The 13,259-nt window shown below is 36.6% G+C and overlaps 2 protein-coding genes across 2 annotated transcripts; both read right to left on the bottom strand.

Moving 5' to 3' along the window:
* Window positions 1-6,402: 6,402 nt before the first annotated feature.
* Window positions 6,403-7,911, bottom strand: LOC101312823. The gene has a single exon (XM_004297885.1). It carries the CDS (start codon window positions 7,909-7,911, stop codon window positions 6,403-6,405), a length of 1,509 nt encoding a protein of 502 aa, XP_004297933.1.
* A 3,726-nt stretch (window positions 7,912-11,637) lies between these two features.
* LOC101313112 (protein FAR1-RELATED SEQUENCE 5-like) lies at window positions 11,638-12,836 on the bottom strand. Its single transcript, XM_004297886.1, has 2 exons — window positions 11,831-12,836; window positions 11,638-11,723 (listed from the first exon to the last, which is right to left on the bottom strand). The coding sequence occupies exons 1-2, from the start codon at window positions 12,834-12,836 to the stop codon at window positions 11,638-11,640; spliced, it is 1,092 nt and encodes a 363-aa protein (XP_004297934.1).
* Between the last annotated feature and the right edge of the window lie 423 nt (window positions 12,837-13,259).

Raw genomic sequence — 13,259 nt, forward strand, 5'->3', positions numbered from 1 at the left:
CAATAATTCTTAACAAAAATACATTTTCACTATTTTTAGTAATAACACCACCTCGTTTTTTACATATCAAAATTCAACTTTCTCTCTCTCTCCTCTCTCAGATGTGAATTTGAATTCACTTGCTGGCGAAGCACCGGCGACCTGAAGCACTTGCGAAGCACTGCACCGGTGACCAGGCCTCAATGCCGACAAGGCTTCTCCGATTAGATCTCCTCCTCCCTCTCTCTTCTAATCTGGAAACACACACACACTCTCTCTCTCTCTCTCTCTCTCTCTCTCGGGGCAACGAGTCGTCGCCGGCAGCAAGCCATGAGGCGGAGCTCTAATCTCCAACTGATTCACAGAGGAGAAGATCCGCAACATTTGAAATCATTCTGTATCATGCAGGTTCTTATGAATACAAGGCCAAAAGTTGATGATAGCATAGAGCAAAAGTAGGATCGACCAGGTAATTACAAGAGCTCAGATTGAAGCATAAATGAGATGTTTGGATTACAGAGCAATATATTCGACATTATAGAGACCTTTTAGGACGAACAGTGAATTATGGCCTTGAATTCCCCTTAGTTATCTGTAGTTTTTGTATGAAGAGACTCGCATTTTATTGCACTTTAATCTCCTATTAGTTTTTGTAAAAGTAATAAATGTAATTTTATTACTAGTGGTCATAATTCTTATCTCTTCCTTTTTTCTTATTCTTCATCAATCTTCTTTGTTTCTTTTATGTTTTGACTGATTATCGGTGGTTTGTAACATGATTATTAGGGGTCAATAATTGCTTTCTGGGGTTAGTAACTGATTATTAGGAGTCAGTAACTAAGTTATTGGGGGTCAGTAACTGATTATTGGGGGTCAGTAACCCAGTCACCGGTGGCCGGAATCCGGCAATCGGAGAAATCCGACGACCAGTGACCGGAGTCCAGTGAGATTTCGGCCAAGTATTTTCTCTCTCTCTCTCTCTCTCTCTCTCTCTCTATGCATGTTTAAGGGGTGAGGCCAAAATAGTCTTAAAATAATAAGGTTTGTTAAGACTTTAGTAAAGATTTATGCACTTGGGCATAAAAAATGTTATCTTACATTGAAATTGGCTAATGAAAAAGATTGTCATTGTAATGAGAAATGAGGGGTTTAAATTAATACTAAATGGACATTTTCCCTAAAATTATTATATGAGGAAAAAAAGAGTGTGGATTGTAAATACGGGAGTGCAAATTTCAATCCCCTTGAAAAAATGACCAGTTCAAGATTTAAACCAATTAATTATGTAGGGAATGAAAGTTGCAAAATTAATTCCTGAGAGAATTCATGTCTTCACTTATTTTTTTTTCTTTTGAGGAAAAATTCATGTATTTACTTACAAATCAAGGAATTTGAATTGATGTGGGTCTCCACTACTTATCAAGAAAGAATTAATCCCTGACAAACCCCTAACTTGATACCTAAAAGGATATAAGTTTTAGGAATCAAATTTTTCCACCTAAAATACCCTCACGTGATTTCAATATCTCCAAATATACATAGGATAAATTGCTCAAAAACTATCCAAACTTTGCTTGACTATTAAGTATTAACTTTCGTAACCCAACTTTACTAAACCCAATATCAAAATTGAATATGAAATTTCAACCACGACCCACTTTTTTTATCTGAAACACTACTAATGACTTTAACCCGGCCCGTTAACTTTCTAATATTTTCATTCTTTCGGTATCCATCTTCTCCAAGATTCGAATCGATTGCACTATTGATACTTTGATACATCGAGTTTCATATTTCGAATGAATACAAATCATTCAACTATATTAAAAAAGAAATGAATGATTTATTACGTATTACATATTTAAATGATGAGAAATTTTATTAACACATCCCAAAATACTAGATACACACCGTACCTCTTTTTTATACAAATTATATAAGACTTTGTGAGTGCATAAAATTACCAAAAAAGACATTCATATTAAAAGTGTTGAAATAAAATATCTTGTTTAAGACGTGCATATTAACTATTGTACTTGAAATACTTGTTAATTTTTAGCTTGAATCGAGTACCAATATTTTGACACCACATATGAATATTATGCAATGATTCCCAAGAATTGATTAATTTAGTTTTATAGAGGATTGAGCATTCTGCTGAAAGTTCCGGTAAAGACTTTGGTGATGTATTGTCTTGTTTTGTTTTGATTTAGTAGGCTCAAGAAATCTTGAAATCAATTTGAGTAAGAGACTCCTTGAGAAGAAAATTTGTTGAGAAAAATTGATGGGAGAAGATGTTAACAAAGGGAAATCTCTCGAGGAAGATCTTAACAAGGTGAAACCTTTTAGAGAAAAAATAAAAACATTAGAGGAATATGTCAATGAGATGAAACAGTACGAGGAAAGATGAAACCTTTTGAGAAAAATCTTAGTAATGTGAACTCTTTTTTTTTTGAATAAATTGAGTAGAAGATCTAGAAAAGTATGTGTAGTGAATGGATTGTGTATTTAGTGAATAAGTTGTGTATGTTAAATGAGGATATTGTAGGAAGTTTGGGTATGTGTATCTAGTAAAATGTTAAAACAAGAAAGTTAATAAGTGGTGTATTAAGTATGAGATGTGTATCTAATAATTATGGATGTGTTAATAAAATTTCTCTTAAATGATTTCAACTCGACTTACCTTTAAACAACAAAAAAGGTAAAGTTTGCACCAAAATGAGTAAATGACGCCCAAAGAAAAATGTAAGTACGAGTATGAGAAACCTACGCGGGCAAAGACCACATGATTTCTAGTCACGCCCGATAACCAGTCCGGCACGTTGACGACCGTAAACCAATTATATAAGATCTATTCCCCTTAACCGAACTCATTTTTCACTTCACTCACTTAAGATCCACTCTTGTCGATCAAACTCACAACTTCTGGTGTTACAACAAGTAAGTCTTTTCATTTTGGGTTTCATTTACTTGGTGCCTTTTGTACTGCATTGAGTACCCTTTACCATTTTGATTGTCACTCATAATCGAGACACCCAAAACTTGTCTGACCAGTTGAGATTGTTGGGTTTAGTGTTGTCTTTGTCTACTGTGATAGTTAGATTTTTCTTTTTCATGTACTATGATTATTTGGAAAGATGAATGCTTTGGTTTCAACTATGCTTTTGGTACTGATTGAATCATCTTTTTTGGATTTTTTTTTTATCATGAATCTAGATTCAAAATCTTATCTTCCAGGCATTGCTTCATGTTTGCAAAGACAGGCTGGATTCGACGATTTTCAAGCTTCCAGAACCACCCTTTTGTGTTCCGTTCCACCACATTACTAAGAAGAAAGAATGTTCTTTTGTACTGCACAATGAGAAGTGCACAAACCACCCAGGCAACCACCCAAGAAAAGGTTAAGCCCCCACAACCGATCATTTCCAACTTGACCCAGAATAAGACACTTGAGAATGCCTTGAAGGACTACGAAGCAGTCATAGGTATCAAAACCCATGTCCAGCTATTCACTCTTACTAAGGTAGTTGCCCTTATAATTATGCATCTCAACCAAACACTAGTATTTGCCCCATTTGTATGGGTCTACCTGGTGTTTTACCGATTCTGAACTTTAAGGTCATTGAGTCTGCTGTGAAAGTTGGACTTGCACTCAATTGCAAATTGGCACTGAACTTGAAGTTTTATAGGAAACAATACTTCTATGCTGACCTTCCAAAGCGGTACCAAATATCCCAGTTTGATGTTCTAATTGCAATTGGTGGCTACATTGATTTGGATATTCCAGTAGAGTTTGGTGGTGGGCACAAGAAGTTTGGCGTTACAAGAGTTCACATGGAAGAAGATGCAGAGAAGTTGATGCATTCAGACGATGGAAGTTACTCACATGATAGTACCTTTGTTAGAATTTGAGCCTCTACTTTGTATTTTGAACAAAATATGATCAAGATCAATTTGCTGTAGCAAATGAGGCAGAAGAACAATAGATGAACTTTGAAGCAAAACTTTGCAGCTTCTATTTCTGATATAGAATTCTTAGAAATTACACAGCAGCTTAACCTTTATATAGGGTGCAAAGTAACCTACAAAATATCTTAGAAACACCTAGTTAACTATGTTATAATTGTACTTTACATACAACAAAATATTTAGATTAAGTGGAGGAGAAACAGTAAAGCAAGTGGCAGGAAGTTGTCTCACTGCAGCTCTAGTGTAAGTCCCTGCAGCTGATTAATTCCAACAGATAAGCTCCCCATATTTCTCAGGAAAGCATTAACCTCAACACTCCCTCTTAATGCTTTTCTTCTGCACTTCTAGCAAACCTTTGAGGTATTCAAACCTCTCTCTTGGTAGAGCTTTGGTGAAGATATCTGCAACTTGGTCATCTGTATTGTAGTACACCAAATCAATCTCATTCTCCTCAACTGCATCCCTAATGTAGTGAAACTTCAAGGCAATATGTTTTGCCCTACTATGATACACAAGGTTCTTGCTCATGGCAATTGCAGACTTGTTATCACTGAGAATGGTTGTTGCAGATGCTTGCTTCTCACCAAAGTCTTCAATGACTCTTCTGAGCCAAATTGCTTGTGAAGTGGCTATTGATGCAGATACATACTTTGCTTCAGCTGTAGACAAAACTACTGATTTTTGCTTCTTTGAAGCCCAGAAGAATATACCAGTTCCAAGTGTAAAAGTATATCCAGATGTGCTTTTTAAATCATCAAGACTTCCTCCCCAATCACTATCACAAAAGCCAAAAAGTTTTGGTTCCACATTCCTCTCATACAAAATTCCAAAGTCCATTGTACCTTGTATGTATCTAAGGATTCTCCTTGCAGCTCCATAGTGAATCTTGATAGGATTGTGCATAAATCTAGACATCAAACTTCAGTTTTGGTGTAGAGAGCAGGTTCATTTTCACTCCTTTGAAACCCTCTTTTTGTGAAATAGGAATCGATCTCACCTTACCAAGCTCTTGGGGCTTGTTTCAAACCATAAAGAGCCTTCTTCAGCTTATAAACTTTCTGCTCTTTACCCTTGATGATGAAACCTTGTGGTTGCTCCACAAATACTTCTTCTTTCAGCATTCCATTTAGAAACGCCAATTTGACATCTAGCTGGTGCAAGAACCAGCCTTTTTGTGATGCAATGGAAATCAGACCTCTGATTGTCTCATGCCTTGTAACTGGTGCAAAAGTTTCATTCAAATCAACTCCAGGTATCTGTGAATACCCTTTTGCCACCATCTTGCTTTGTTTCTTTGCACAAAACCATCCGCATTTAGCTTGGTTTTGTAAATCCACTTCAAACCAATGACATTCTTGTTGTCTGGTTTATCAACAAGCTCCCATGTGTTGTTTTTCATAATCACATCAATTTCCTCTTTCATCGCAGTCCGCCAGTCATCTTCTTTCACAGCTTCTTCAAATCTTTCAAGCTCAAATAAGCATGCATTGCAGCTTTCATACACTTCATTCAAGCTTCTCATCCTTATTGGTGTTGAGATTGGTGTAGATTGAACATTTGAATGTGCTGGTGAGGGTTGTTCAGGACTGTGAGGTGGAGTTTGTTGCGGTGGATTAAGTTCCAACTCTTCTGGAACATCTTCATCTTGAACAACATTATCTAGCACACAATATTGCAAGACTGAACCTTGATTCTAATCCCAAGATGAATTCTCACTGAAGAGAACATCTTTGCAGATAACAATTTTCTTCTTTTCAAATTATAGAGCATATAGCCCTTTGTGTGCAAGCTGTATCCCATGAATACAGACTTCTCACTTGATTCATCAAGCTTCTTCCTCAACACCTTTGGGATATGTGCATAGCAGATAGAACCAAACACCCTCAAGTGATTAACACTTGGCTTCCTTCCACTCCATGCTTCAAATGCTGTCATTCTTGGCACTGCAGTAGTTGGATGTCTGTTCATCAAATACACTGCAGTATTAACTGCTTTTCCCCAGTATTCTAGAGGCACTTTCTTGGCATGCAGCATAAACTTCGTCATTTCGACGATTGTTCTATTTCTCCTTTCAGCTACCCCATTTTGCTGTGGTATGTAGCTTACTGTAAGCTATCTTTCCAAACCAATATATGCACAAAAATCTCCAAACTCATTTGATGTGTATTCACCACCTCTATCTGATCTAAGCTTCTTGATTTTGAGATCAAATCGTCTCTTTACCATAGCTTGAAACTTCTTGAACACAATGAACACATCAGATTTTTGCCTCAGGAAATAAACCCAAGTCATTCTTGAACAATCATCAATGAATGTAAGGAAATATATGTTACCTCCCTTAGTAATTGTTTTCATAGGACCACAGACATCAGAATGGACCAACTCTAGTGGTGTTTTTGCTCTCCATGCCTTCCCTTTTGGAAATGAGATAATGTGTTGCTTTCCAAGTGCACATCATACACACACTTTAGTGACTTCTTTAATTTTTGGCAATCCCTGCACCATTTCATTCTGATGCAGCAGCTTCAGACTTTGAAAATTCAAAGGTCCAAGACTTTGATGCCAGAGCCAAGGATCTTCCTGCAGCTCCATTTTTCTTACACTCTCAGTTGCATACTTGAGAGTCAGAGGAAAACTTATGTTCCTCTTCATTTCAACTTCCACCATCAGCTTCTTGCTACTCCCTTTCTCAAAGATTTTGCAAATGTCATCACCAAAATGCAGGTGATATTTGTGCTCAACGAGTTGTCCAACACTTAGCAAATTCGAATCAAGATTTGGAACAAGCATTACATCTTTGATGAACATTTTTCCATTTTTGGTTTCAACAACAACACTTCCTTTGCCTTTTGTATCCACCAACATTCCATTTGCCATCTTCACCTTTGTAATGTTGTTGTAGTCAATGTCATAGAGAGGGTTGGCATTTGCAGTCATATGATTACTGTAAGCACTATCAACAAGCCAAACATTCTCATTTACTGCAGTGGTTGCAGCATAAGTGACACAAAACATACTATTATCACTTTGTTCTTCACTGCAGCTAGCCAGTTGATTTCCCTTGTAGTCACAATCCTTCTTGACATGACCGAACTTGTTACAAATTGAACATTTTGGTTTCCCCTTAAACCAACATTCACCTATATGCATCTTATCAGAGATTGAACACTTCAAATAATTTGAACTACTACCTCCTTCATTTTTTCCTTTTCCTGACTGATCTGATCTACCCTCCCACTTCTTGCCTTTTCCTTTCCAGTTCTTTTTCTGTTTGGAATTTGAACTAGATGGCTCACTACTTCTTGTGTTTAGGCTTAGTGTTTGAAAGACTTTTTCTGTGGGTTCATCATGACTCATCAACCTCTGATCAAAAGCCTTAAGTGTCCCCATTAAATCCTGTACACCAAGAGTGTCTATATCCCTAGTCTCCTCTATAATACTTGCTATAGCATCATACTTCCTATTCAAACTCATAAGGATCTTCTGTACTACTCTCTTTTCAGGTATAGGTTCAGCATAGGTTTTCATCTGGTTAACTAAATCAATCAATCTAGTGCAATAATCACTCAGAAGCTTAGTTTCATTCATTCTAGTATACTCAAAATCTCTCCTTAAAGATTGAACTTTAACAGCTCTCACCTTATCTGAGCCTTTGAACTCCACCTTTAGAACATTCCAAGCTCCTTTGGCTGTTCTCTCATTTGCAATTCTTGGAAAGATAGCATCTGTGACTGTGGTTTGCAAAATACCAAGAGCTTTTGCATCTTTCTTGATATTTGCCTTCAGCTCAGTTCTTTGAGCATTTGTCATCCCTTCAGCTGCTGGAATTGCATAGCCTTCTTTTACATAGCTCAATAGATCACGTGATATGAACATGGTTTCCATCTTAATAATCCAGAAATCAAGGTTCTCTCCTGAGAAGATATGAACTCTAACTTCTGAACCATTTTCTGCTGTAGTCATTGCAATAGCAGAAAACTAAAGAAAAGTGTTTGTTTTTTTTTTTTTTGATCTAACAAATGGTACACCCTAATTGATATTGATCAACAGGGCTCTGATACCATGTTAGAATTTGAGCCTCTACTTTGTATTTTGAACAAAATATAATCAAGATCAATTTGCTGTAGCAAATGAGGTAGAAGAACAATAGATGAACTTTGAAGCAAAACTTTGCAGTTTCTATTTTTGATCTAGAATTCTTAAAAATTACACTGTAGCTTAACCCTTATAGGGTGCAAAGTAACCTACAAAATATCTTAGAAACACCTAATTAACTAGATTATAACTGTACTTTACATACAACAAAATATCTAGATTAAGTGGAGGAGAAACAGTAAAGCAAGTGGCTAGAAGTTGTCTCACTGTAGCTCTAGTGTGAGTCCGTGCAGCTGATTAATTCCAACAGATAAGCTCTCCAGATTTCTCAAGAAAGCATTAACTTCAACAACCTTTCCCTTTGTACTTGCCATCAACAATTCAACATCTAGTTTGTATAAGTTATCAATGTTTGTTTCTTTTCTGCAGGTTGATCTAACTGGAGCGGGTGTGCCCTTGCTTGAGATTGTTTCTGAACCTGATATGAGAAATGGTATTGAAGCTATTGAAATGCTGCAGAAATACAGAGGGTTGCTTGGTATTTGGGAGTGAGTAATGGCAATATGCAAGAAGGTTCACTTTGTTTTGATGGCAATGTTTCTGTCCGACCAATTGGGCAATCACAGTTTGGGAAAAAGGTACGTAACTTTAACTTGTTAATTATTGTGTTAATAAACAAAGGAAAGTGAAATCCATACTCTTCAAATTGAAATCCACACTCCCATTTTTTATTTTTAGTTATTATTCTCATAAATAAAAATGCAAAATTTGAGTCGCTAAAGACAAAATTTAAGTTAGCAAAACTAGAAAGTGAGAGTGTGGATTTTAATTTAGGGAGTGGATTTCACCTAAACTGGTAGACAAAAATGGTTTCATAGCTAAGAGTTTCATTTTTCTGAAACATACTATGAACTGTAAATAAAGACTCCTGATTGTGATACCAGAGAATCAGAAACATGCAGACGGTACATTGATGGAGGAGTGACCAGCATGTTAACGTATTTCATTCCCAGCACATGATCCAGTTGGAAAATGTTGACTGATGTACGTTGGCTGGTTCTCTCGTACCTCCTGTATAAACATATATAAAAAATAAAAAATAAAAAAGATAGTAGCCAGCGGAAACCCATTGGCTAGTTGAGCATTGTAATCAGTAATGTTTATCATAATTTCATCTGTCCAAAACAAGGGGAAAGACTCCCCCTTAGGAAACAAGGCAATTCTAAAAATCCAACATTTGTTTTTGTTCTTAGGGTCGACGCCTCAATAGTTTGCAAAGAACCATAACAGTTACTATACCGGTTGCAGATATCATAGTAACGAAGGCCAATCCAGTTCCTCCGAGGGTTTTAATGGCTCACCAAGAAAAGGCGGTGGGTGACTACAGATGGGACACACGAGCTTATGATTCACCTGCAAAAGCTGAACAAGGCAATCTACATGAAGTACGTGCAAGCAAGGCAAGCGTGTAATCCCTTCTTCTGCATCATAAACGTGATCAAGCCTCTCACGACAACCAAAACACGACTCCTGTGTAACGATGGATTCCAAACTATCAGGTCTCACTCTGTTAAGAAGGAGGCGATAAGTTGATTCAGTTAGAGGAGCCACAGACTTGCCCAATACTTTAACAGCGACTTCCGTTATTATCAGTGATAGGCAACCCGTAGTCATCACCGACTTCAATAACGTCATACATAACTTGATATATCTGTCGAATAACTTGCCCGCATACATAATCTGGGAAGCCGAGAGTGTAAACATAATCGGCAATGATCTCGGAACACACATCCCTTTTTGTTATGGCATCTGAGATAGGGACCATGAAGCGCCTTTCGCTCACGAAGTTGGGTTTTCCAACAAGTTTGATTGGGGAATGGATGGAGAGACGGGTTGCGGATCGGTCAAAGCGCTGTATTAGGATGTGGATCATGTTGGCACTGCGTGGGTCAAACAGAAGACGAAAGGGATGAGTTGGCCTGAAGAACACATATTTGAGCAGAGCATTGCTTCCTTTGATGTATGTACCAATTGGGTTCCACTGTAACGCGAAAGCTGGAATGGCAATAGAACCGCCTCTCCATGATCTACAACTATTCTTAACAATAATTAAGGTCGATTTCTGATAAACGCAGCCAAGCAAATTGAGATTCTCAGCAAAACGTAAAAAGCGAATTGGGTGTTGCGATGAATAAACAATAATTATTAGGGTTTTGCAAGGGGAACTGAGGAAGAAGAGGGAGAGCAAGATGGAGATCCCGTTCTTTAATTTTTTTTTTCTTTTCTCTTTTCTTTTTTACGAGTTCTTACATCCAATATAAACATGCAAATCCGTGTTTGCATGTACACTCTGATCCAACCAGCAATTCTTGTTTCTTCTGTCATATTATTATCATGTACATTAATATATGTAACTAAAATTTGGATTGTTCGATCAAGTAAGAAAAATTCAATAGCGAAATTGTCAACTGTCTCAATCTTTATCATATTCTTTCACGAGTATTGAAACTTCCAAACATGAAACTCAAAAAGCTTTTTAAGATACCATCCCGTCGTTGATCCTATCAAAAAAATCGGGCCGGTTCAAGGGACATTAGATTTAACACTAACTTTGACACTATTTCTTTAACTATTGGATTTTAAAAAATTCAATGGTCTAGATCAATTCTAAGTATGATGTCAACCTATTAAAACTGATGTGGCAAGTGACGTGGAACTTACCTAATTTCCTAACAACTCAAATTACAATAAAAGAATGAAAAATCAAAATCTAAAATTTGAAAGAAAAAAAAAATCTGTACGATAAAAAAGAAGAAGATACAATACATCCTAACTCTTGGCTGACCATATGATTGATTATGGATAGAATTCTTTCTTTCTTTTTTTAATCTTTAAATGGAGAAACATAGCATTCCACAGATCAGAGATGGAGAACTTTATCATTCCGCAGAATTTCATTACATCAGCTATTTCAAACACTATTACAAATGCTAAGGAGCAGGCATTAACCGAAGCCTCTCCTCAAAGACTTTAATACTGCCAGAGTTGGTCTCCATTTGTAGCAGAGACTGCAGGTCACTACCATTAGCCAAGTTGTTGAACTCGACAGCTTTAGATGGCATAGTAGGGTAGCGTCGCTAACAAAAGGTCATCAATCTTTTCACAGACTACAAGTATTTTTCATGTATGTGAGAATTGTGAAAGGGTAGTTCTCCCAACGATCGACCATATCCTCTTTCTTTCTAGTTAACAAAATCACCATCACAATATATACTTTGCTCAGAATGAGTAAAGTAATCTATTTATAAGTTGAGCTACCTGGCATTTAACAACTGTAAACAACTATAATCCAATGGAACTTATCATATTTGGATCCAAAAGTATCATGCATGTCTGACAAACAGTACATATCATACTCTCATTCGATACGAAATCTAGAAATCAAAGGGAATACTATATCATCATCTTGTAAAAAATAAAAATAGCATGCATCAGTATAAATCAATTATCTTGTACAATAACAAAACTAATCAAAACTCCCTTAACAAAATTGTAGTTACTAAAAGGAACAGAAACATAAAAATGGAGGTAAATTTATTCTTCATGGTTATTGTCTGAATCTTCCTCGTCGGAATCTTCCTTGTCCGAAACTGCGGGCAACTCTTGCATATTTTGACTCCCTAAAAATACAAATTCCGACAAAAGTACATGTTAGAAGCTATCATAATTCATATCTCAAGTGAAACTATATAATCTGATAAATAAAAAGAAGAGAAAGTTAACTTACCTTGATTTGTAGAAACAACCGTTTTTCTTTTTGCAGCTGAATTTAAAGGGCAAGTGAGCCTGTTATGTCCTGGTTGTTGGCACATTGTACACTTTCTCTTCTTGCTTTGAGCCAACTCCATGTCATCTTTTATCCTCTTAGAACTTTTTGTTACTCTTCTGTTATTCTCATCCATATCCTTCTTTCTGCCCTTGGTCTTTAAGATATTTGGATCCAAAAGCAATGGCTCAGAAGACTTACTGGTACATATATTTGCTGCTTCATCTTGGAAAGCATTATCGTGAGACTCCATAACATCTTCTTGTGACACCTTATTAACCTCTGAATTTTTTTTTGACAATTCATCTAAACCATCCATGTAAATTAGGTAGGCCTCATCAGAGGGAGCAGCATAGCAAGCTAGTTGAGTGGCTCTACGACACATGTGACTAAATCTCAATGCTTCTGATTGTTCCTTACCATCATTATGTACCAAGGCTTCAGAATCTGTGACTCTAAACTTATTTGCTCCTTGTCTCCATCTCGGAAGAATAAAATGGGATGGTATTGCATCAATGTCTTGACGAACAAATACTTTCATAATATGTCGGCAAATTATTCCCACAAATTCAAAATTTTGGCATTCACATTTACCTTCATGTGTTTGTAAATTCAACTCCACCAAAAACTCTTGCGAGTTATTGATTTTCTTCATCACGGAGTATCTATGAAACTGATCGTCAGAACCCCTTTCTTCAACTTTAATCCGTTTGACTCTAGTCCATTCACTCTTGAATTTTTCAAATATATTTCTGGTATACACATGTGCTGCATGTTTCAAAAGAAAGTCATCATCATTCACAATACGATATTTATGCTCTGATGTAAAATCTTCGCTACTTTCCCTTGTAACAATCTTTTGCAAGGCTTGTTCATACTTGACAACAAATTCTCTTAGATTGGTAGTTGATGTAACAAAGTCATCGAAAAAAGAATTAGTGCCTTCACTACGCCCTGTTGTATTCATTCCGGCAAAAAAAGTGCTACGATTATATACTGGAACCCAAGATTCACGCATTTCATAAAGTTGTTGTAGCCACTCATTTTGTCCCAATTCATGCCCCTCAATCAACTTTTTGAGTTTGCATGACATGTTTACCTTCATGTGCACAAACAAATAATCTACCTGTCACTTCATTTGACTGTGATCTATACTTTGATGAACTTCGGATACGAGTCCAAAACCTTCTTGTCGACCATAATCTTCATAATATTGTCCGGCCTCCTCCAATGTTTCAAAAAACATTCCAACATAAGGGGATTTTAGTTTTCGGACTTCTTTCTCTTAAGAATGGTGATCACTTGCTTTTTCACTGGATACTTGGTTCAACGAGGAACCAAGATTGTCATCTTCTAAATTCAAGTCCATTGATTCCAACCTAAGGAACAC

The sequence above is a fragment of the Fragaria vesca genome, linkage group LG4 (assembly GCF_000184155.1).
Source record: "Fragaria vesca subsp. vesca linkage group LG4, FraVesHawaii_1.0, whole genome shotgun sequence".
Classification (NCBI taxonomy): Eukaryota; Viridiplantae; Streptophyta; class Magnoliopsida; order Rosales; family Rosaceae; genus Fragaria; species Fragaria vesca.